This window comes from Narcine bancroftii, chromosome 9, assembly GCF_036971445.1.
Source record: "Narcine bancroftii isolate sNarBan1 chromosome 9, sNarBan1.hap1, whole genome shotgun sequence".
Taxonomy (NCBI): Eukaryota; Metazoa; Chordata; class Chondrichthyes; order Torpediniformes; family Narcinidae; genus Narcine; species Narcine bancroftii.
In genome coordinates, this window is record NC_091477.1 from 70,746,000 (window position 1) to 70,768,648 (window position 22,649).

The 22,649-nt window shown below is 43.5% G+C and overlaps 2 protein-coding genes across 4 annotated transcripts in view; both read left to right on the forward strand.

Annotated features, from left to right (window-relative positions):
- Positions 1-17,225, forward strand: part of wdr33 (WD repeat domain 33) — a 127,147-nt gene extending 109,922 nt beyond the window's left edge. The window contains exons 16-21 of one of the 2 annotated variants that reach the window (XM_069896389.1): positions 81-1,382; positions 5,426-5,522; positions 10,290-10,764; positions 12,658-12,827; positions 13,485-13,646; positions 15,181-17,225. In XM_069896389.1, coding sequence (XP_069752490.1) covers positions 81-1,382; positions 5,426-5,522; positions 10,290-10,764; positions 12,658-12,827; positions 13,485-13,646; positions 15,181-15,404 — 2,430 coding nt within the window. In that variant the 3' untranslated portion in view covers positions 15,405-17,225. Of the gene's footprint in view, positions 1-80; positions 1,383-5,425; positions 5,523-10,289; positions 10,765-12,241; positions 12,425-12,657; positions 12,828-13,484; positions 13,647-15,180 lie in introns of those variants that run through there. The other variant, XM_069896390.1, reaches the window with a different exon arrangement.
- A 2,160-nt stretch (positions 17,226-19,385) lies between these two features.
- Positions 19,386-22,649, forward strand: part of LOC138742259 (LIM and senescent cell antigen-like-containing domain protein 2) — a 131,416-nt gene continuing 128,152 nt past the window's right edge. The window contains exon 1 of one of the 2 annotated variants that reach the window (XM_069896392.1): positions 19,386-19,608. In XM_069896392.1, coding sequence (XP_069752493.1) covers positions 19,418-19,608 — 191 coding nt within the window. In that variant the 5' untranslated portion in view covers positions 19,386-19,417. Of the gene's footprint in view, positions 19,609-19,694; positions 19,872-22,649 lie in introns of those variants that run through there. The other variant, XM_069896394.1, reaches the window with a different exon arrangement.

Below are 22,649 nucleotides of genomic sequence, written 5' to 3' on the forward strand. Positions count from 1 at the left end.
AGATTTCTTTTTTGAACTGTGATACAGTACTAAGTGGGAACAAAAAACTTACATGTTTTGTTCTTATTCTGTCTACACAGCAACTGAAGATTGAGAGGATGGCACAGAAACAGGCAGAACAGCAGCAGCAAGGTCCTTCCTTGGCACCACAGGCATTTCCAGGACAAGGATTTATTCCACAGGGTCCACAAGGATTTCAGCAGGCACATCCACCTCAACAGATGCAGATGAACATGCCTCTTGGACATTCAGGACCACAAGGCAATTTCAGAGCACCGGCACCTCCAGGACAAATGGGTCCTCAAGTTCCCCCACTAATGCAAGGCCCTGTTGGGTCACAAGGATTAATGGGATCCCAAGTACATGCAGGACCACAAGGAATTCATGGTCCAGGGGCTCATCCAGGTCCAGGGGCTCATCCAGGTCCAGGGGCTCATCCAGGGCCAGGGGCTCATCCAGGGCCAGGGGCTCATCCAGGGCCAGGGGCTCATCCAGGGCCAGGGGCTCATCCAGGGCCAGGGGCTCATCCAGGGCCAGGGGCTCATCCAGGGCCAGGGGCTCATCCAGGGCCAGGGCCTCATCCAGGGCCAGGGCCTCATCCAGGGCCAGGGCCTCATCCAGGGCCAGGGCCTCATCCAGGGCCAGGGCCTCATCCAGGGCCAGGGCCTCATCCAGGTCAAGGGCCTCATCCAGGTCAAGGGCCTCATCCAGGTCAAGGGGGACATCCAGGGCCGGGGGCTCATCCAGGGGCTCATCCAGGGCTGGGGGGCCATCCAGGGCCAGGGGGCCATCCAGGGCCAGGGGGTCATCCAGGACCAGGGCCTCACCCAGGACCAGGGGGTCATCCAGGGCCTCATCCAAGTCAAGGGGGCCATCCAGGGCCAGGGCCTCATCCAGGTCAAGGGGGCCATCCAGGGTCAGGGCCTCATCCAGGTCAAGGGGGCCATCCAGCCTCTGGGAACCATCCAGGTCCAGGGGCCCATCCAGCCCCAGGAGGCCATCCAGGTCCTCATGCATCACAAAGTTTTCCAGGACCTCAGAATCACCCTGGGCCACAAGGACCCCATGTTCAGCAAGGTTTAGGACCTCAAGGGCATCCAGGGCCCCAAGGATTGCCTGTGGCACAAGGAATGCAGGGCCCATCAGGTCCAAGAGGAATGCAAGGCCCTGCAGTACAGGGGCCTCCACAGGGGATGCAAGGACAACCCCAGGGCATGCAAGGAGCACATGGCCCTCAAGGGCCACAGTGTGCACCAGGAGGACCCCCACATTCTCAGCAGGGTGCTTCAAGCACACAAGGGCCTCCTCATCAGGCCTCATCCTTTCAACAACCAACCAAGCCATCATTGCTGGGTGATGGGCCTAGAATGCCATTTAACCAGGTGAGCCATTCTCTGTCTGAGATGTTACACTGTACAACACAAGCTGTTTCTATGCATGATTCAAAGCAGTGTTTTTCAAACTTCTTCTTTCCACTCATATTCCACCTAAAGTAATCCCTATGCCATAGGTGTTCTGTGATTAGTAAGGGATTACTTAAAATGGTAAGAAAGTTTGAAAACCACTGTTTTAATTGTACCTAATTGACTCATTATATGCATGGTTTCATAACTCCAAAGGAAATGGGCCAATAACAATTTTTCTCAAGCAAAATATTTCCGTAACAATTGGATCTAGAGCAGTGATTCTCAACCTTCCCTTCCCACTAACATCCCACCTTAAGCAACCCCTTACTAATCACAGAGCACCAATGGCATAGGGATTACTTAAAGTGGTATTTGAGTGGAAAGAAAAAGGTTGAGAACCACTGATTCAAAGGAATTGAAAATCCAAGTGAGCTCAACTTTTTTATGTTTTGACTTGAGATTGAAATCTCCAATCATCTTCTCAGTCTCCCGGAGAATCAAATTTCCACTCTTAAATTTCAGGGGTTAACTCTTAAATTAGTAAATATTTGCAGCATGAACAGGCTAAAGGAATACTTGTTGCAGAAGCTAAGTGCAGGATAGATAACGGCTTGTGTTGGAGATGAAAAAATTGCTTGGGTCTAGATGCAAGGCGGCACAGTTAGCATTGAGCTTAGCACAGCACTGTTACAGTGCTAGTGACCCAGGTTCGAATCCAGTGCTGTCATGTGGTCATTATCCCCATGATCACATGGGTTTCCTCCAGGTGCTTCAATTTCCTCCCACGTTCCAAAGATGTACGGTCAGTAGGTTAATTGGTCACGTGGGTGTATTTAGGGAGCGCAGGCTCATGGGCCAGAAGGGTGTTTTTAAAAAAAATACCAAGTCCCTGTGCTTCTAAACATTTGAATGCACTGTGTAGAGTAGGAAGGTGTATTGTCACACTTCAGAACATGCCACTGTGTTGAAATTAAGGTCATTCTTGGAATAAAGAGTTAATGTAATGATACCTAATACAGGACAGTACCCTGTATCTGAAACACTTGGGACCAGACATTTTTAGGTTCTTTTAGTTTTTGGAAAAATGAAACTAAGTAGCATTAGCAGAATACTTGTATTAGCAGTTAAACAGCAAGTAACAGCAGGCTTTTTGAGTGCCAACATGACACCACAAATGGAAAATTCACAGTGTTGTACTAACTGTGGTGCCCTTCTAATATTGCATTAAAATGAATGAATAAGAGGAACTGCTTCACCTGCTGGAACCTGTTCTGGCTGCAGTAATGTTTTGGACAAAGATCAATCTCAGAAAATGCCATTTCAAGATCTTGTTCTCAATGAACTCTAAGAATAAGCTTCATCTCTGTGAAATACAGTAACATCTGTTATAAAGTTGACAAAGCAGTAAAGTACAAGCCCACTTTATGGAATCAGGACGTGTATAGGAGCTTGAAACCTTAACATTCTGGCCCACAGGTGAGTACTGCCAGCTGCTTCACACTGGCAGTGGTGCCCATGCTTGAAGTGTATAGAACCCTCTGAAAGGCATTTGAGCAGACAGACTTTCTGGATCTTCTGCTGTAACTTTGTTTTGCACATGCTAATACTTGGCTGAGAGTGGATTCCTCGGTGGACCACTTCTCTGTCTGGTCAACTGCTCTTTATTTGTTGTTAGGAAGGCCATTGTTTCTTCCCAATCTGTAATTGTCTTTGAGATACTCAGCCTTTCTCAACCCCTTCCCTTTACTCAGACCCTCAATAACATTTCTGGGGATCTGAAGTCACATTTCTTCCTTAAAAGATAGTGGTGAGTTAAATGGGGTTTTATAATGTGATCGTTTTTTTATTGTGAATAAAATTTTAAATTCTGCTTCTGTTGTTGGATTTGAACTCCTAATTCTGGACCATTAGTGTAGGCCTTTGAATAGTTTAACTTTATCCATTGCACACATATATATTTTTGAATACAACATTTTGCCTCCTGTGATAGATCTGTGGGTTGCAATTGGTAAACAAATAAATTTTGCCTCCTGTGATACATCTGTGTGTTGCAATCAGTCAAATTCAATATTTCAATCTGGATTGTTAATCTAGATTAACTGGCCATTGAAAAGATGAGAGTGTTTCATCTTGATGACTGTGATTCTTTACAGGTTAGCTGATTAATGTTAGTTCTGATGAGAGGGATGATCCTTTGGTGCTGTTAGAAGGGGCACAGACAATCACACCATCACAAATGTTGCTGTTGAAAAAAAGATTTACAAAATAGTTTTCGTTGCTTGTTGAATGGCGATAATGACTTAATAATTCAACTCACTTCTGTCTGGCCTTTATTAACCCTTCAGGATATCCAGTATTCTGTTGCCCCATCTAGACCCATATCCAGGCCAATCACTCCAGTGGTCATTGACTGACAACAGCTTCCACCTAACTTCAGCTCTATCTGAAAATTCCCATTCTTTTCATGATATTCTGCTTCTCTTTCTTAATAATGTCCTCTGAGTGTCTGCATTTCAACAGTTCTGACGAATTTCAATGGTAACCTTTCATTCCATTCTTCTTTCAAAATGTTTATTTGCCATTTTAGTCATTTGTCCTGATTTCTTAAAAGTATGATGACATTCCTGTGAGGTACTTTGAGAATTTTTTGTTATTAACATTGTCCTTTGGGATATTTATCAGAACTGTAATAAAATTATTGTCTAAAAAAATGATTCTTTTGTAAGACTTGCACAGTTTGGTTGTCAATTATCTTCAATTTTGATGTACCCAACATTAATTGATGAAATAAGGCATGATTTATGTATAATTTGAACAATTAATCTCTGATTAGCGGTCTGACTTGTTTATCTTTTCCATTTCTGCTTCCTTGCATCTTAAAAACCTGAACTAACTTTAATAAGGATATTAAAAATTCTGTGAGACAGAAATTCTTCATTTACTTCTCAATTGCAATCATGCATTTTTGCAAAGATACACCACATTATACATAATCGTTCTCAGAAATTGTTTCTGAGAGCTTCAACTTGACTGTTGTTGAATCATATCTTACTGCACCCGCTATCCATCTTTATCATTGGACACCTAATTAGATTGGTGTAAACAAGTTCTGACTTGTGTATAGTCACATTAGATTCCAACCTTACTGAGATTTAAATGTTATTGAACCTCTCCCTGTACCTGCAAATAGTGAGCTGTTTGCACTCTCGAGGGTTCTGGTAGTTCCCTCCTTTTAGAAAGTGCAACAGACCACTCTGAGCAGGTCATGCTGAATCTGTTCTGTGAGCCTGAGTGAATCTCTATTGTATTTTATTGTTTCCTGTAGTGCCAATGGTTTATAGAGTCCAAGTAGCATAATGGCATTGCACCCCAAACAAGAGGATGAACAAGTATCCTTTTATGATCAATTTACTTGAATAAAAATTTTTGACATTCTGAAGGGAATATTTTTGTGCGATTAGCAAAATCTAATGACTTCCTGGTGAAACCAACTGAGAGAAGCTCCTCAGACCAGCAATAGGAAGAAAGTTCTAATCATCTACACCAAAGTATCACATTTGCTGTTGTTTCCTAGTGCATGTGAAATGGAGCATGGGGAATTGGAGTTGGACACCTTCCTTTCTATTGCCAATTTCCACTGATACTGAAATAATGCCCCCTCAAAACCTACCTTTTCGGCTTCTCTGTGGGATCCTCTCTGCCCTTGATTCCCACTCTGTATTTGTACCTTCAGATCAGGCAACATGTGTGGAGAGAAAAACAGAGTTAATGTTTCCCCTGAACTTTCATCACAATGTTACTGACGAGAATAGTTAAATGTGCAAACTGTAAGCACATAAACCTGTTTCAATCAAGTTGGGTTTAACAAAAGATCAAGGTGAAAAATAAGATTATTTTAAATAAGACAGTGTTCACTCTACAGTGAATGTGTTATCTGAATCTGTCCAGTCTGATATATGTTTTCATTGCTTACTTTTTCCGCACACTTGACTCATTTCTAATCTTCTTTCTAACATAAGGCTTCAAACCAAGTGCCACCGTTGATGATGGTGGGGCAGGGACCAGTTCGCTTGCCTGCTTCCAATCAAGGCCCTTCAGGTCCTGGGCCAAACAAAGGTGAGATGAGCAACAGGGCACACACGCAGACACAGATTTATTCCATGGAATCAAAGGGTGGTCAAATTTGCAAAACTCAAATTGCCTTGATAAAACATACGTGATTTTTTCCATTACCAAACAAGTTTTCATCTCATTGTGCCATCTATTAATATCAATCATATTAGCATTTTTCCATGTACTTGCTATACATTTTTTTGCAACAGATAAAGCTAAATACACAAAAGCAATCTGAAATTTGTCTTAATCCCATATCTTTCAAAGGCTTCAACTTGCCCAACAAAAATATTGTTGGATCTAGAAGTATTTTAATCTTATACAAATGTTCCAAAATCCAATTGAATTGCTTTCCAAAAAGATTGTATATGTACACATAACCAAACAGCATGAAAAAAAGTTCCAACCGAATTACCACATCTAAAACAAGAGTCTGATTCACTAAAATCATTTTTTTTAAACTTTTCAGGTGTTAAATACAATTGATGTAAAAAAATTGTAATTAACCATTGCATAATCATTATCGATCTAGTAACATGATCATGACAAATATCTAACCAGTCATCCTCAGAAAAATTAAGATTAATATCCTTTTCCCATTTAATCTTAGATCTATCCCATCCCTTTTTTTCCACACTCTCCTGTAATATTTGGTACATCAATGAAATAGATCCCTTCTTTGGTGCACTCACAAGAAAAGATTCAAATTTAGTCAATTTAGGTAAAGTCATATCTCTACCAAATATTTGTTTTGCTAAAGATCGAAGTTGATAATAAATGAATAAAGAATTCTCATTAATACCAAAATCTTCCCTCATTTGATTAAAGGATAAAAATTTACCTTCTTTAAAACCATCCCCCAAATTTTTTATACCTTTAGATTTCCAATGTAATAAACATTGATTATGCATTGAAAAAGGAATAAGTTGATTATTAAATAATGGTATTAAAGTCAATAATTTACCCTTAGAACCTATTGTCATCCATAACTTCATTAAATGCTTTAGTATAGGCACATTATATTGTTGTAATAAATTTAAATTCCACCGAAACAAAAATTGATGTATTTCAAATTCAAAAATATTCGCCATCTCAATTTTAGCCCAACTAGGGGGCCGTTCCAAATCCATTAAAGAACTAATAAATTTAATTTGAGCTGCTTCATAATAATTTTGAAAATGTGGTAAACTTAATCCTCCTAATGCATATTTCCAAGTTAACTTAATTAAAGCTACTCTCGGAAATTTACCCTTCCATAAAAATTCCCTAACTATTTTATTTAAATCTCGGAAAAAATTCTTATTGAGTAAACACTGAATTGACTGAAACAAATATTGTGTACTTGGAAAGATATTAATTTTAATTGTATTTATTCTTCCAATTAAATTTATAGGAAGATCCTTCCACTTAATCAAATCAGCTTTGATCTTTTTCATTAACAGTACATAATTTATATAAAGATTGATAATCAACATCCACATTTATACCCAAATATTTAATTCGATCAGTCCACTTCAAATTAATAATAAACTGAATAATCTCCTTCACCTATCGGTAAAATTTCACTTTTTTTCCAATTAACTTTATATCCAGACAAAGATCCATATCCGTTCAGAGTAAATTTATATTGTGGGAGGCTATGAAAGCTTACTTGAGAGGTCAAATTATTAGTTATACCTCTAAGGTTAAAAAGAATTATTTGACTGAGAGCCTTGAATTAGAGAAACAGATTGATGAATTAGAAAAGGAATTTCAGAGAGATGTGACAGAAAATAGAATTGTCTAGATTGAAATTGAAATACAATACGTTGCAATCTTATCAATTTGAATGCTTGATTAATAGATCTAAACAATGGTATTATGAATGGGGTGAGCAAGCACATAAGGTACTTGCATGGCAGTTAAAGAAAGAACAGGTATCAAATGTTATTAATGCAGTCAGATGAAATTCGACTGTTACTTACAAACCTCATGAGATTAATGATGAGTTTTACTCATTTTATAAGAAATTATATACTTCTGAGGAAAACAGGAGAGTGGATTGATTGACTCCTTTTTATTGATGTTGAAATTACCGGTATTAGAAGAAGATATATTGGAGCTGAAGGCTTCTTTTACTGATTTAGAAATTAAATTGGCTATGTTGGAAATGCCAAATGGAAAATCACCTGGTGATGATGGGTTTTCGGTTCAATTTTATAAGGTATTTTATGATGATTTATCTACAGTGTTTGGAGATGTGATACGACAGATTAATGAACATTATGATTTACCTGAATCATGCTCTAGTGCCTTAATTACTATAATTCCTAAGAAGGATAGAGATCTGTTGAAGGTGTCTTCATATAGACCAATTTCTTTGTTAAATGTAGACTATAAAATAATAGCTAAAGTATAAGCGAATCGATTGGCTAAATTTTTACCTAAGTTGATACATGTTGATCAAACAGGTTTCATAAAGAATAGATATGCTTCAGATAATATTCTTCGAGTGATTAGTTTGATTAATAAATATCGACAGTGCCCTGACCATCCGATGGTGATATCTCTTGATGCAGAAAAGGCTTTTGATAGAGTTGAGTGAAACTTTTTATTTAAAGTTTTAGAGAAATTTAAGTTTGGTCCTTCTTTTATTGGTTGGATTAAAGCATTATATGATAAACCAATAGCCAGGGTAATGACAAATGATCAGATCTCAGAACCTTATAAATTAACTCGTTTAACTCGACAAGGTTGTCCTTTGTCTCCAGCTTTGTTTGTGTTAGTAATTGAACTTTTAGCACAGTTGATATGACAAAATACATAGATACAAGGTATGAGAGTTTTAGATGAGGAGTTTGTACCTTCTCCCTGTGTCTGCGCGAGTTTCCTCCAGGTTCAGTGAGACTTGAGGGGTCATAGAACATGGAGGTTAGTAAGCTGATTGGTTGGCACGGGCTTGTGGGATGGAAGGGCCTATTACCGTGCTGTATCTCTAAATGAATCAGGTCTCCCACAGCGCAAACTGAACAGAGCTCAGTGTAATTGACGAGAGGGTGAACATGCCCCAGTTTTGGTCTTTTGTTCAGTGCTGTTCACAGTTTGATATGGCATGAGATTTGCTCTGACCTGTTGGTTGTGGAACTGTAGCTATCTGTCATGCTGCATCTGTTACCATCCCTGTGTTGTAGCTTTACCAGGTTGCCACCTCTCCCTTGGGTATGTCTGGTTTTGCCGCTGGCATTCACTCCCACTACTCTTGTTAAACCTGGCTTGGTTCCATGGCTTGATGACAGTGATAGAACAGCCTTGAGGGAGCAGCTTCTGTATTTCAAGAAGGTAGCTCAACTCTTTCTGTGGGGCACAGAATAGGTGATAGGCTTAAACTTTCAGCACTGAGTAATTCTGTGACATCATTATTGATCAAGCTGGCGGAGTCCTTGAGTGATATCATTGAGACTCGGCCTGGAACAAGTGATGAAGGAAACATATACCAATCCAACTGCCACAAGTTCCCATCATGAGGTTACTGATTTTTCTGCAGCAGAAAGGTGCTCTGCTTTGAGCTGCTCGACCTATTGTGCATCTGTCTCATTTATGTGGTGAGAGTATAACATAATGGCAGAAGGAGCTACAAACAGATTTGAAGATGATTAATTAATCACTTGTCCAAATCTCATTGATGTCACTCAGATTCTGCCACAATAGTGGTGTCACAGAATTGCTCAGTGGTGAAAGTTTAAATCTAATACCCATTTTATTCCCAACAGGAGTTGACATGTAGAAGATGTCCTGGTGAAAGTGCTCCCTCAATGCTGTCAGCCAGACGGTTCCAGGATTTAGACTCAGTGCCCATGAAGGAAAGCCATTTAAAAAAAAGTACTTAAAAAGAATATGGCAGCACTGCCGGAGGTGCTGTACTAGTGCAGAGACACAGCACTGCTCCAAAGGGTTCAACCACCCAGCCCTAATGCCACTGGCTCTGTACAGGTGTTAAATGGCCTGTTAGAGGAGTCGACAGTATTTTAAAACTAAAATCATGCAACCACAGGCCTGTGCCCAAGATGGCGCAGCGACTGAGGCACACACACAGGGTGCTGGAGACTACCTTATGGGAACCAGGTACCGGAACCGGGATTCAAGAGGGTGCTGAGGGTATAAACGCTTTCAACAGTCCTTGAGCGCTGAAGGCTTCCTAACATGTTGGAGTTTTTGGATCTGGAGCTCGAGTTGCCGCTGGATTGAACAGGAGTGTGTGGTTGCAGAGGCTGCGGAAGTGCTGGAGGTGAATCCACGGACACTCAGTGTCTCCGAAGGACTCTTTTGCTTCTCTTTCTTTCTTAAGGACATGGGCACCGGGAGACACTAATGGTGACTCTTTGCCTGATGGCATGCAAAAGGCAATTTTGTGTAATATTACATGTAATATTTTGAATCTTCTATAAATTTCTTGTGAAGAAGGATGTTGGATGGAGGCTTCCTGACACACAAGGCTGACAACTATTCTGCATGTCAGGTATACAATTGGAGTTGTCACTGTTTGCTGATGTATTAATCATTTGGCATTGTGATTAGGCATCACTGTTTACATTGCGCATTTGGTTTGACAAGCAAATTTGGTAGATCACAGACTTTGTACCCATGAGGTTTATCTGTTTTTTTAAAAAAATTTAGACATTTCGCACGGTAACAGGCCGTTTCGGCCCACAGGTCCATGCCTCACAATTTACACCCAATTAGCCTACACCCTCAAGTACGTTTGAATTTAATTAATTCATTTTATCTTGTCAGGTGACTCTCACGGTCCACCAAACCATCACATGGGCCATCCACAAGAAATGAGGCGAGATCACAGCACAGAGCGCGACCCCGAGAGGGGACCTCCTTTCAGGGGACCCCAGGACTGGGGGGATCCCCGTGAAAACAGAGGGTCTGCAGAGAGACGGGGCCCGCCACAGGACTTCCACGATCGCTTTGAAGGACCAGATCAGTTCCACGATGACTTCCGCAAGGACGATCGATTTGGTCACAGGCCACGAGAGTTTGAGAACCGCATGGGCCCCATATCCCATGAAGAGGGTTGGAGAAGGGGCCCCGGCCCTCAGCGGGATTTTCCTCCTGATCAGGAGTACCGGGACTTTGGGGACCCTGAGCACAGGGGCCCAGGCCGGGGTCCACATCAGGGTTGGGATGGAAGAAAGCCCTTAGATGAGCGATTCCCAAGGGAGTCAGAAGACGCACGTTTTCGAGGGCGGAGAAATGACAGGTGAGAATGCATTCTGAGGACATGAGTGTGGGACCTAATGAGAAGAATTTCTGTTTAATCGCAATAAGACTGGCTCTTCTTTCAACCACTAAACAATGACCCAAAACTATTTTTCTTGTCTATCTCGTGATCCATTCAAACCTATAAATAAATGTGTAAATAGCAGCAAAAGTCATTTGAGCTTGTTCCACCACACAGTACAAGCATGAAGATCTTCAATCTATCACCTTACCCCTTGGTTCCAAACATCCATTGATGTCAGTCTTGGATAAATGAAATGACTGGGCACCCATCCAAAGGCCACTATGAATAACAAAGATTCACAGCACACCAAGTGAAGAAAATTTATAAAAGTGCTGGGGAAACTCAGCAGGTCCTGCAGTGTCCGTGAAAGGCTTGAGCCCTTCAAAAAGAAATACCATTTCTCAGGAAATTAAAGTTGGAGTCATGCTTGCTTTTTGAAGGCAATTACTTGCCTGTGAACCATTTTATTTTGTGATCAGATCTTGTGCATCTACCCGGCCATATAATTGTTTTGTGACAAAATGCTCAGTGATCTTTTAATCTTGACTAGTTCAGCTGAGGGAGAACATATAACCATTTACAGCACGGAAACAGGCCGAGCAACACCTCCCACCTTGTCCCACTGACCCGCTTTTGGCCCATAATTCTTCATACCTTTCCCGTCCATATACCTATCCAATCTTTCCTTGAATATTAACATCTACCACCTCTGCTGGAAGTTAATTCCATACTCCCACCACCCTCTGCATGAAGAAATTCCCCCTCATGTTTTCCCTAAACATTTCCTCTTTTACTCTCAATCCAAGCCGTCTTGTTGAATCTCCCCCACTCTCATTGGAAAAAGCCTATCCACGTTGACTCTATTGTCCCCCCTATTATTATGAAGACCTTTTTATCAAATGACCCCTCAACCTTCTACGGTCCAGGGTATAAAGTCCTAATCTGCTCAACCTTTCCCTGTAACTCAAACCTTGAAACCCCAGCAACATTCTCGTAAACCTTCTCTGTACTGTTTATATCCTTCTTGTAATTTGGCAACCAAAACTGCACATAATATTCCAAATTTGACCTCACCAATGCCTTATACAATTTCAACATAACATCCCAACTCCTGTGTTCTGTACTCTGATTTATGAAAGCCAACATACTAAATGCCTTCTTCACCACCTTATCCACATGTGATTCAACTTCCAGGGAATTATATACCATGACTCCTCCACTGCACTCCTTAATCTCTACCATTTAACGTTTATGCCCTATTTTGATTAGTCCTACCAAAATGTAGCTCCTCACATTTATCAGTATTAAACTCTATCTGCCATCTTTTAGCCCACTCTTCTAACTGTCCTATATCACCCTCTAAACTTTGATAATCTTCCTCACTGTCCACTGCACCACCAACCTTTGTATTATCTGCAAATTTACTAATCCAATTTGCCACCCTATCATCTAGATCGTTAATATATATGACAAACAGCAGTGGATCCACTCGTCACTGGCCTCCAATTCATGTGAAATACCAAAACAATAGTATGTAATGCTGGGATATTGTGGCACTTCTGAGCATTATTTGAAGCAACAAAGTGCTTATTAGGTAAGGCTGGTGTGAGCAGGACATGAGTAATTGTTTCTGTGGCTGGGATGGTGTTGGTTGTGACATGTACAGCTCTAGCCTGCCTACCAACTGGACGTCTGGAATCAGATCTGTGCTGGATCGGAGTATTTTTTGATGGTCATGGCTTCTTTTCTAAAGAGATTTGAAACCTTTAAGCAATTTGTGGTTGTAGTGAGATACGAAACATTGTAACTGGTTCAGTCGGTGAAATAATTGAGAACCATAAACAAGACAAGATTTCTTTGAATCCCAAGGTTCCGACCGATTCGAGGGGGAACTCGGCATGATGGCTGTGGCCCACGAGGGAGAGATGCTTTCATGAACACAGATGACTTCATGGGCGATGAGGGTTTTGATCAAGCAGAGGAGAATGTAAGAGGCCGTGACCCAGGAGGGAGAGGACGAGCCCGTGGAGCAATGCGAGGTACAGCTGAATGTCGATCAATAGTGGACCCAAGTGATCAGTGTGCAGTCTGCCAGTGGTTACCAGAACTGATAAACCCTACACCATCTCGAGACATAGAGATGCTCCAGGTCACAAGTCCTGATGTGCAATAAAGTAAACCAAATTGTGGGCAAAATTATAGAGCGCCCTCTTGGAAGTTTAACTGTTGTGACTGAAAGCCTGCTCCACTACCCTTACTTCTCTCAAGTATACTGGTTTGCAACACCATGTGATCATTGATCCAAATGTTAATTTGGATTTAGCCATGTCACTTCAGGTTTTGTGAGTTATAATTATCATCAGTCAGTTTTGAAAAATTATAACTGATGGTAATTATAAACTCAAACTACAGTCTCATCAGCTGTTTAAAGAGAGGTGGTTTGGGGTTTCTACAGCCATTCATGAAGAAGTTCCTTCTGTGACCACTTGAATGGTCTACCCAGATATTATGCCATGTCTCCCCTCCTGGACTCTCACCCCTGAGGAAACAGTTCCCTTCCTTCATCCATTATGTCAGCTCCTCTACCGCCCTGAACCCCATGATAGCAAGGCATGAGCAATGCTGAGCCTTGGGCTCCTGCTGCTTGACGGAGGTTGGATTGTTTTCATTGTCTAATGTACTGAACTGTTCTGCAGGTGGGCGAGGGGGCCTCCTCCCCCTACCCGGCCATGAAGAATTCCCACGCTTTGAAGGTGGCCGTAAGCCTGAGAAAAGGCCATTGTCTCCAGGAGGTCATCGAGATGGCTGGGGTGGCAGAGGGGACCGCGGAGATATCCACGAACCTGTCAGAGACCAAGGTTTGTACAGGGGAAACCCTTCCAGCATCTACAGACAAAAGCTGTCAGGTGTTGGTGTCAGGGCCAACTATTCCGGTTGCAACATATATCCCGTGCAAACCCATTGGAATGTTTTCTACCACTCCCTTAGTAGACCATTTGAGAACTTTTGAAAAGCCCACTTAGCATCCTGAAGTTTGAATTATCCTGACACAAAACATTAATTTTCTTTTTCTGTTGTGGTTTTTAATTTAACGTCTCTCCTCTAAAATAAGAGCACAGTTCTGGGGTGCAGCAGGAGCTGTGTTGGGATGCAGAACACCAGGATTTATGAAATAATATACCTACAGTAAAACTGATAACTTGGCATCTGATTGTTTGGAAATCTTGATGGTTTGACTGGCTCAGCAGTGGACTGGGGTCCAGCGCACCGGGGATGTGTGTTTAGGAGCTGAGTTTGAGGTACAGTAAACCAAGGGTGTGGCTTGTGGCTGGACCAGGGTTGGGGCCTGGAACACCAAGGACGTGGTTTGCAGCCAGACCGGGGCAAGGATCCTGAGTACTTGAATATTTCCCTCTCGCGTTAAACTCCTAGTTCATGGCAAAATTTATTTATGCTGCTGTGTGACTTCAATAAAAATGTAATCAGCATGTTTAAGTATTTGGAACCTCCAATGGACAGGAAAATCTGCTCATCTAACCTCGCCAAGGTGCTAGATTGATGGCGTTTTACTGCAAAATAATAAACGACTGCCTGATAAGGCGAATTTGGATGGTTGCCTGTACAAGGATGGTGTCCCCAGGGGGTTACAGGATGTGTTAACCAGGCCGAGACTGCACAATCACATGGCAATCAAATCAAAAGCGTGAAACAGGCCCTTTAGTCCAACTTGCCCATGCAGACCAAGTTGACATTCTGAGCTAGTCCAGATCACTCTAAACCAGTGGTTTTCAAATTTCTTCTTTCCACTCACATACCACTTTAAGTAATCCCTATGCCATAGGTTCTCTGGGATTAGTAAGGTATGTGAGTGGGGGGGAGAAAAGTTGAGAACTACTGTTATAATCGTACCTCATTGACTCGTTATATGCATGGTTTCAGAACTCCAAAGGAAATGGGCCAATGACCATTTTTCTCAAGCAAAATATTTCAGTGACAATTGGGTCTAGAGCAGTGGTTCTCACCCTTCCCTTCCCATTCCCATCCCACCTGAGGAGAACGTGCAAACTCCACACAGGATCAACCCAGGACTACACACACAAGAGACTGCAGATGCTGGAATCTGAAGCCAAATGCAATCCGCTGGAGGAACTCAGCAGGTCGAGCAGCATCAGCAGGAGAAAAGGAATTGTTGACGGGACAAGCTGGAGTCCTTTATCAGATATTGGCCCAAAATGCTGACCATTCTTTTCTCTCCCACTGATGCTGCTCGACCTGCTGAGTTCTTGCAGCAGATTTTGTTTAACCAAGGAAGTTGGCCTGCCTGAGGTGTTACAAAATACTAATTATAAACTGGGACTGGGAACATCAATAATCTGTGTTTGTGTTTTCCAGGCCGTGGTGGGCCTGCCTCATCAGCGCGCATGCCCAAATCTGGCCGCTCCAACTCGCATGAGGGAGACCGGCACGACGGCTTCCACCGAGATGATGGGTTCAGTGGCCCAGGAGGACCACCCCCCCGGGGTGGAGCCAGAGGTGGATCCAGCTGGGGAAGGAGCGGCAAGAGCTCGGTTCCACCCTCGCGTCGAGGGCCTTCCAGAGGCACCAGAGGGAGATGAACAAGCAGTGGCACTGAGAGAAAGGGTTTTACTCAAGATGTCCTGGGGCATGTATAGTCTGTCAACTGAATCCTGTGCATACAGCCCATGCAAGAGAGAGGTCCTTGGACAAGCAGCAGCCTTTCCGTTTTTCATTTTTGTACAGCTGGCAGCAGTGTTTGTTGTTCACCTCCAGCAGTTTTAGTGTTGTGAGCTCTGGAGCACTGCCACACACACTATGTATGTGTCAAAGCAACACAGCTCTGACTTAGTGTACAGTTTGTCTCGAGTGTCATTTTGTATGACTACACAATATAATTTGTGCAAAATTTAACAGAAAGATAACAGGTCTGGTCTGTTTTTATTTTGATTTTGCCGCTATTTGTTTTATGCGCATCACATCTGTTAACCTCTCTCGATGGTCGTAATCTGAAGCAACTCTGGTTTCAATCTTTTGCCCAGCATTTAGGGGCATAGTTGAATTGAGCAATGGGATCGGGTGCTGATTTCAAGGCAGAAATTAGACAGCTTCAGCTGTCTGGCCTTTGCAGCATTCAAGTAATTCATGACTGTTTTTGAATGAGGAATTCTGTAGGAGTCATCAGAGCTGCCTGCCATTCAAGAAGTATGTATTGTACCTACCCAAATAACCAAATGTGGCTCCTCCTACTGTACCCCCTCAGTACTGCACCCAAAAGTCATTGTAAATAGTGGAGAGGGGTTTGAACACAATTGGTGGCAAGGCTACTAGTGTAGCCAAGTTGATCAGGTGGGAAGAGTGGAGATCCACATACTCATAGCTGCATGTAATCCAAAACAGGTCATGACTATGAGACATTGCTCATCAAGGTCTGGGCAGTGCAGTGTCAAGGAGAGGTGAGCTCCAGATGGGGATGCACTCATCTGGAGAGAGAGAGAGAGACCAGTGTTTGTCAAGCAGACCTGTGTGGGCAGTATTGTTGTATGTACATGCCTAATGATGCTGTAAGATGCAGTTGATTGGCAAATGAAAGTCAGTAGTCACCAACATCCTGACAATGTAAAGGCAGCTCCCAGGTTTGAGCCATGTAAAAGTACACCTGGGTGTTTGTTTTTTTATATCACCAGACTCATGGAAGGTACAGCAGCAGGGATGGAGATGCACAGCCAAATTTAAATCGATTTGTTTCCCGAAGCCCAGATCACAAGGATACCTGCAACAAGCTCCTTCTCCATTAAGTTGCCAGTTTATTAATGAATTCCTTTGTATACCATTTCTTATCACCCTTCACCTCCAAAATATCATCTCACCAGTTAAATTAGCTCTCCCTTCACTTGCTCATTATTTCTGTAAGTCCCATGGTGTTTCATACTTAAATGAGGCACAGGGATAATGGAATTTTTGGAGGATCCTGTGTTTGGAACTTGGATCATTGTTACAAGATTTTCTTGGTCTCAGCGAGACTCCCCTCATTCTTATTCCTGAATGATAACATGATCCAGGTCGTAGACTTAATGTAGATACTAATTTAGCTTGTGCGTTTTGATAGTTGACGGAGGTAGACCATGAAATTAATTGAAAAGATACTAGTTGAATCGTTAAGGTACTTTATTTCAGTGGGACAGTTGTTCTCCATTAATTCAACAGTTGTACTTTAACACAAAAATATTCTGTTCTTCCCACATGAGCAGGTCATCTATCTGAACTTAAAATAGCACTTATCATCTGCATTTTCCCAAATCATGTCAGCAGAAATCTTTGTGTGGCATCTCCATGAGTTAATTTACCTGATCTGATCCCAAATGTTCAAACATTCTGCTCTGCGCAGAATCTGATTGTTAATTAAAGTTTTTTTTTGTGAAGCGAGTCTCTTAATGATCCCACACATTAAAGCTCACCCTCACCCTCGGCCTGATCAGTCAGAGTAAACAAATACCCCTTAACGCTGGAGTGAAACCTTCTCACACCCAATTGGGATGATAGTCAAGTCTCAAGTCTCAAATTGGAAAAGCTTGTGCCAGATAAAATTTATCAAAGGATATGGAAACAAATGTTTGGTAATGAGGTCTGAAGTGCAATGAATTCACAGAAAAGAGTTGGAATTCAGATCGGGATCGTGTGGTGTGGCTGTGATTTGGATGAAGGGACCAGGTGTACCATACCCAAGTTGTAGATTATACAAAGGTGGGGAATATTGTGGGTTGTGAGGAAGCAAGACGGGGTTCAGAGACCGGGCATGGCAGTTATAATGGAGGAAAATGTGAAGTCATCCTCTGGAAGAATAAGTTTTATTTAAATGGTGTGATTGAAGGTTTGGGGGACCTGAGTGACCTTGTACATGAATGATATTTAAGATTCAGGTTCTGCAAGAATTTAGGACAGTGCAATATGTTACCCCTTGTACTAGGGTTTAAGATTTACAATGCATCTCCTGCAGGACTGTGTGTACACGGCTGGACTCCCTTTCCAGGGAGTGGAGTGAAGGTTGGCCCGATCACTTCCTGAGATGGGGAAGAGCTTAAGCAGGCAGTTTTCTACCAAGTTTGGGAAAATACAAGATGTTTTCTCTGTAACCTGCTGTCTGAGGCAGATGCAGAGCTGATATTTGCCTTTTGGGTGAATTCCTGGAAACTGGATTCTCTGAATGATGAACCATTCAGTTCTGAAATGAGACATTTCTTCTCTCAATCTAAAATAGTCTACTGCAGGGCACTGACTGAATACATTTCAAATGAAATTCGAATGTAGGACAGGAACAAGTCCTTTGTATGTCTGCTGAACTTGACCCTCAATTTAAACTAAAACTTGGCTGCTTGTACATGATAAGTAATCCTCTGTTTCAGGCATATTCAGAAATCTCTTAAGCATAAATGTATTTGCTTCCGCCACTGCCCCAAACAGCCAGTTCCAGGTACCTTCCACTCTACAAAAAGAAAATCTGCCCCTACCTTGTACATGCCCACTAGTATGTGGCATTTTTGACCAGAAGATAGGTTCTGACTGTCCGCTTTATCAATGCCTCTCATAATTTTATAAGCATCTATCAGGCTTCCCCTCAGCTTCTGATGCTCCAAAGGAAAACAACCCTGGTTTGACCCACCTCTCCCCACAGACAGTGTCCTGATAAATCTCTTCTGTACCCTTTCCAAAGTCTTCATGTCCTTCCTGTATTGGTTAACCAGAATTTCATACAATAATTCATATGGCCTTACCAACATTAAAACATTACAGCACTGTACAAGCCCTTTGACCCTCCATGTTGTGCTGAACCATATAAAAGTGCTAAACCCTCCCTACCCTATAATCCTCTATCCATGTGCCTATCTAATAGTCTTTTAAAGCCCTTAATGTTTCAGCCTCTACCACCACTCCTGGCAAGGCAGTCCAGGCCTCAACAACTCTATGTCTCCCCTATACATCCCTCCATTAATCTAATACATATCCTCTAGTGGTTGTTATTCCCACCCTAGGGAACAGGTATTGGCTGTCCAACCTATCTACACCTCTCAATCTTGTAGACCTCTATTAAGTCCCCTCTAATCCTTCTATGTTCCAAAGAAAAGTCCCAGCTTTGCCAACCTTGTCTCATAAGACGTGCTCTCCAATCCAGGCAAGATCCTGGTAAATCTCTTCTGTACCCTTTCCATAGCCTCCACACCATTCCTATAACGAGGCGACCAGAACTGGACACAATACTCCAGAGACTTATAAAGCTGCCACATCACTTCTCTTATACACAATCCCCCTATTAATGAGGCCCAGAATCCCATAGGTTTTTTTTAACCATGCAAATATAGATTTTGGGGGATATTAAGAAATAGGGGTTGGTACAGGGAATCGATGGTTTGTATTCAATTAGATACAAAAGAGCCAAATTCCCTGCTGCTTAAATACAAACCAGCAAACTAGCAAGTAGAATATACGTGAAGGGCCGAATGCCCATCTCACTACTTTGGAAATCTGCTCGGGACGTTGGGACAAGCCCAGGAGGCGCAAGTGCTGCCGAAGTGGGAGAGCAGGCAGCCATCACTACCCTTTCTTCTTCCTTGGTGAGATGTTTGGAATGGGCTCCGACCAGTCGTGCGGCGGGGCAGCGTTGTCTTCTGACCGCCCTGGCCGATGGACCTCTTGCCAGGACAAGCTGTGCAGAGCCTGGCTGACCAAGCAGAATCCCTGCGCCCTGGGACAGCGGAGCACCGCCCGGCCGAAGGGAGTGTCCGTGGAAGACTTCGTGCTTCCAATGGCGTAGGTCCTGGGAGAGGTCACCAGCCGCCGGGGGGGGGGGGGGGGGGGGGGTTTACAGCGCCCTTGCTCTGTGGCTCCGGCATCTGTGCTGTTTCCGAAATTCCAGTCGTTAAGGCAGCCCCCTCCCTCCCCAGGAGGTGGCCAGAAGCTCGGCTGCTGAGCGCTCCTTTTTTGGATCGAAAAACTCCTTGCATATTTGGTCTCAGCATTTCCAGGGAGGGAGTAGAGAAGAGGAGCTTCGCACCGAGGACCATGACGGGGAGGTGAGTGGCAGGTGCCCTCCGTTAATGGGAGCTGTGAGGTGAGGGGTGTGGAGGGGCAGAAAGGCGAGAGAGAGGAGAAAGGGAGTGGAGAGAAGGTGAGACCAGAGGGGAGAGAGAGTGTCAGGGAAGTAGAGGGGGGAAATGGGAGGGAGAGTGGAGAATGAGAAGAGCGGGGGGGGGGGGGAATATATAGAGTGCGGTGGAAGGAGAGTGGAGAGGGAATGTGGGTATTGTGGAGAACGTTTAAGAGGAGAGAGTGAATGTAAGGGGGCAGGAGAGGGGTAAGGAGGATTGAGAGGGGAAAGGGGATGGAGAGGGGTAAGAGGGATGGAGAGGGGAAAGGGGGATGGAGAGGGGAAAGGGGACAGGAGAGCAACAGAGACTTAACAGTCTTGTGGAAAGTGGCTGTCGTGATGTTGAGTGCTCTCGCCATCCGCCTGCAGAGATGTGTGGACTCTGGAATTGTTCCAGTGGGTGGGACAGGGTGAATGTGGCACCAAGATTGAAGAAAAGGAGGAGATTGAAATGGGGGAACTACTAACTCGAGGTGCCTACGCAGCATTGACTACTGTTCTCTCCGCTTCTCTCGACAAATTACCTCTCTCAACTACTCATCCAATAAAGGGCAAATGCCAATTACATACCGTTCACGAGGATGTGGCCAGGACTCATAGGTTGAGCAGGCTGGGGCTCTATTCCTTGGAGCGCAGGAGGATGCGGGGTGATCTCACAGAGGTGTGCAAAGTCACGAGGAATAAATAGGGTGAATGCAGTGAGTCTTTTGCTCAAAGAAGGGTCATTGGTAACCAGAGGACATAGGTTAAAGGTGAGGGGGAGACATTTAATAGGAACCGGGGAAGTGCATAGAGGAGGAGTGTATGGAACAAGCTGCTGGAGTAGGTGGTTGAGGCATTGTTTAAAAATAAATTGGATGGCTACATGGATAGAGATATGGACCAGTCACAGCCAGGTGGGACATTTTGGTCAGTTTGGGCTGAAGGGCCAGTTACTCCGTTGGATGATTCCGGGAATAAAATAGATCCCCCTCATGCTGACAGACTGTGACTAATCAGCTCCTGTGAAGACCCGGGCTTGTCGACAACTTGCTGAGGAGATTAATGTAATTCTGCTGGTTTGTAGTTGTGAGCAGGGAGGCCATGTTGAGAGGCTTCAGGAGGAACAAACTGAGTGACTGGGCAAGGAGGCAGTGCAAACCAGGAGGTCACTTGCTTTGTGCAAAACAAGAATGCAGTGTTTGTTTTTTAGAAGGTGGGATTGGGAAATGTTTATGTTCAAGCTGAGGGGACATGTTCTCAGAGTAACGGGGCAGACACTTATTGTTGAGTTGGGGAGGAAATGGTGAATCTTTGGAATTCTCTACCCTGGAGAGCTGTCGGCGCTCAGTCACTGAACGCGTTCAAAGCAAGAGGTCTAGACAGGAAGGGATTGGGGACATGAGGATAGGGCAGGGAAATGGCACTGAACTGGAAGATCAGCCATGAGATAGAACAGAGGCTGATGGCAGTCAGTGATGGAGTGAGACTGTGTCTCAATATAGGGTGGTGTGACCCTATCAGTGCTGGGGTGTGCACGCACACCAGTGCTGAGGTGGGTGTGAGTGTGTCATAGGTTTTTGCACCTCAGTAGCAGGCAGCTCATCCATTCCAACCAGGTTCCCTTCCTGAACTAGTCCCATTTGTCCGTGTTTGGCCCACATCCCTCTGAACATTTCCTATCCATGTCCCTCTGCAATGTTGTAATGGAACCCACCTCTACCTGGTACCCAACTCCTCTGGCAGTTTAGTCCATGTACCCACCACCCTCTGTGTGAAGAAGCTGCCCCTCAAGTCCCTTTAAATCTTTCCCCTCTCATCGTAAAGCTGTGCCCTATATTTTTAGACTCTGGGGGGAAAGGCTACGACCATTTACCTTATTTGCATCCGACTCTGATGCTCCAGGGACAAAGTTTGAGCATATCCAACATCAGTTCAATCTCGGCATCTTCTGGACCCTTTCCAGCTCAGACCTACCTTTCCTGGAGCTGGGTGATCAGAACTATGCACAATACTCCATTTGTGGTCTGATACACGGTAACATGATGTCTTCTGCACTCTGTACCCTGACCAATGAAGGCAAGCATGCCAAAAACCTTCCTTACCACCCTTTCTCTCTGTGTTGCCACTTGCAGAGACCTCTGACCCTGTTTTCTTTGGTCTCACTGTTCCACAATGCGGTCCAGGGCCCTACATTTACTGTGTAAGTCCTGCCCTGATTTAACTTCCCAAAATGCAACACCTCATAATTCTCAGAGGTAAATTCTAGTGGTGTGTGTGTGTTTGCTAAGAATGTCAGTGTCTGGTGGGAGTTGGTGTGTGGGTTTGCGTGTGACACTATTGGGTGAAAGTGTGTTACAGTGTGTGTGTGAGATTACTTTCTTTGTTGGATAGGTGTGAGTGACAGTGGTGTGTAGTGGTTGTATCAGTGGTTTGGTTGCAGGTTTGCTAGGATACGGTTGGTCATGAGTGTCAGGGTGTGGTGGGTGTGTCAATGTTGGCTGAATGTGAGTGAGTCACTGCACTGTGGGATGGGAGTGTGTTGATGTGTGGTCGCTGTGAGTATATTGTGAGTGTGTTGGGTGTGAATGTGTCATTCTGGATGCATGCTTGTTGTGGGTGTGTGTTTTGATGTGGGTTGTGATTGTCATGGGTGTGAGTGTATTGTGGGTGTGTATCACTTGGTGCTTTTAAGCTGCAGCACCCGGGTAGCCCTCCTGGGACC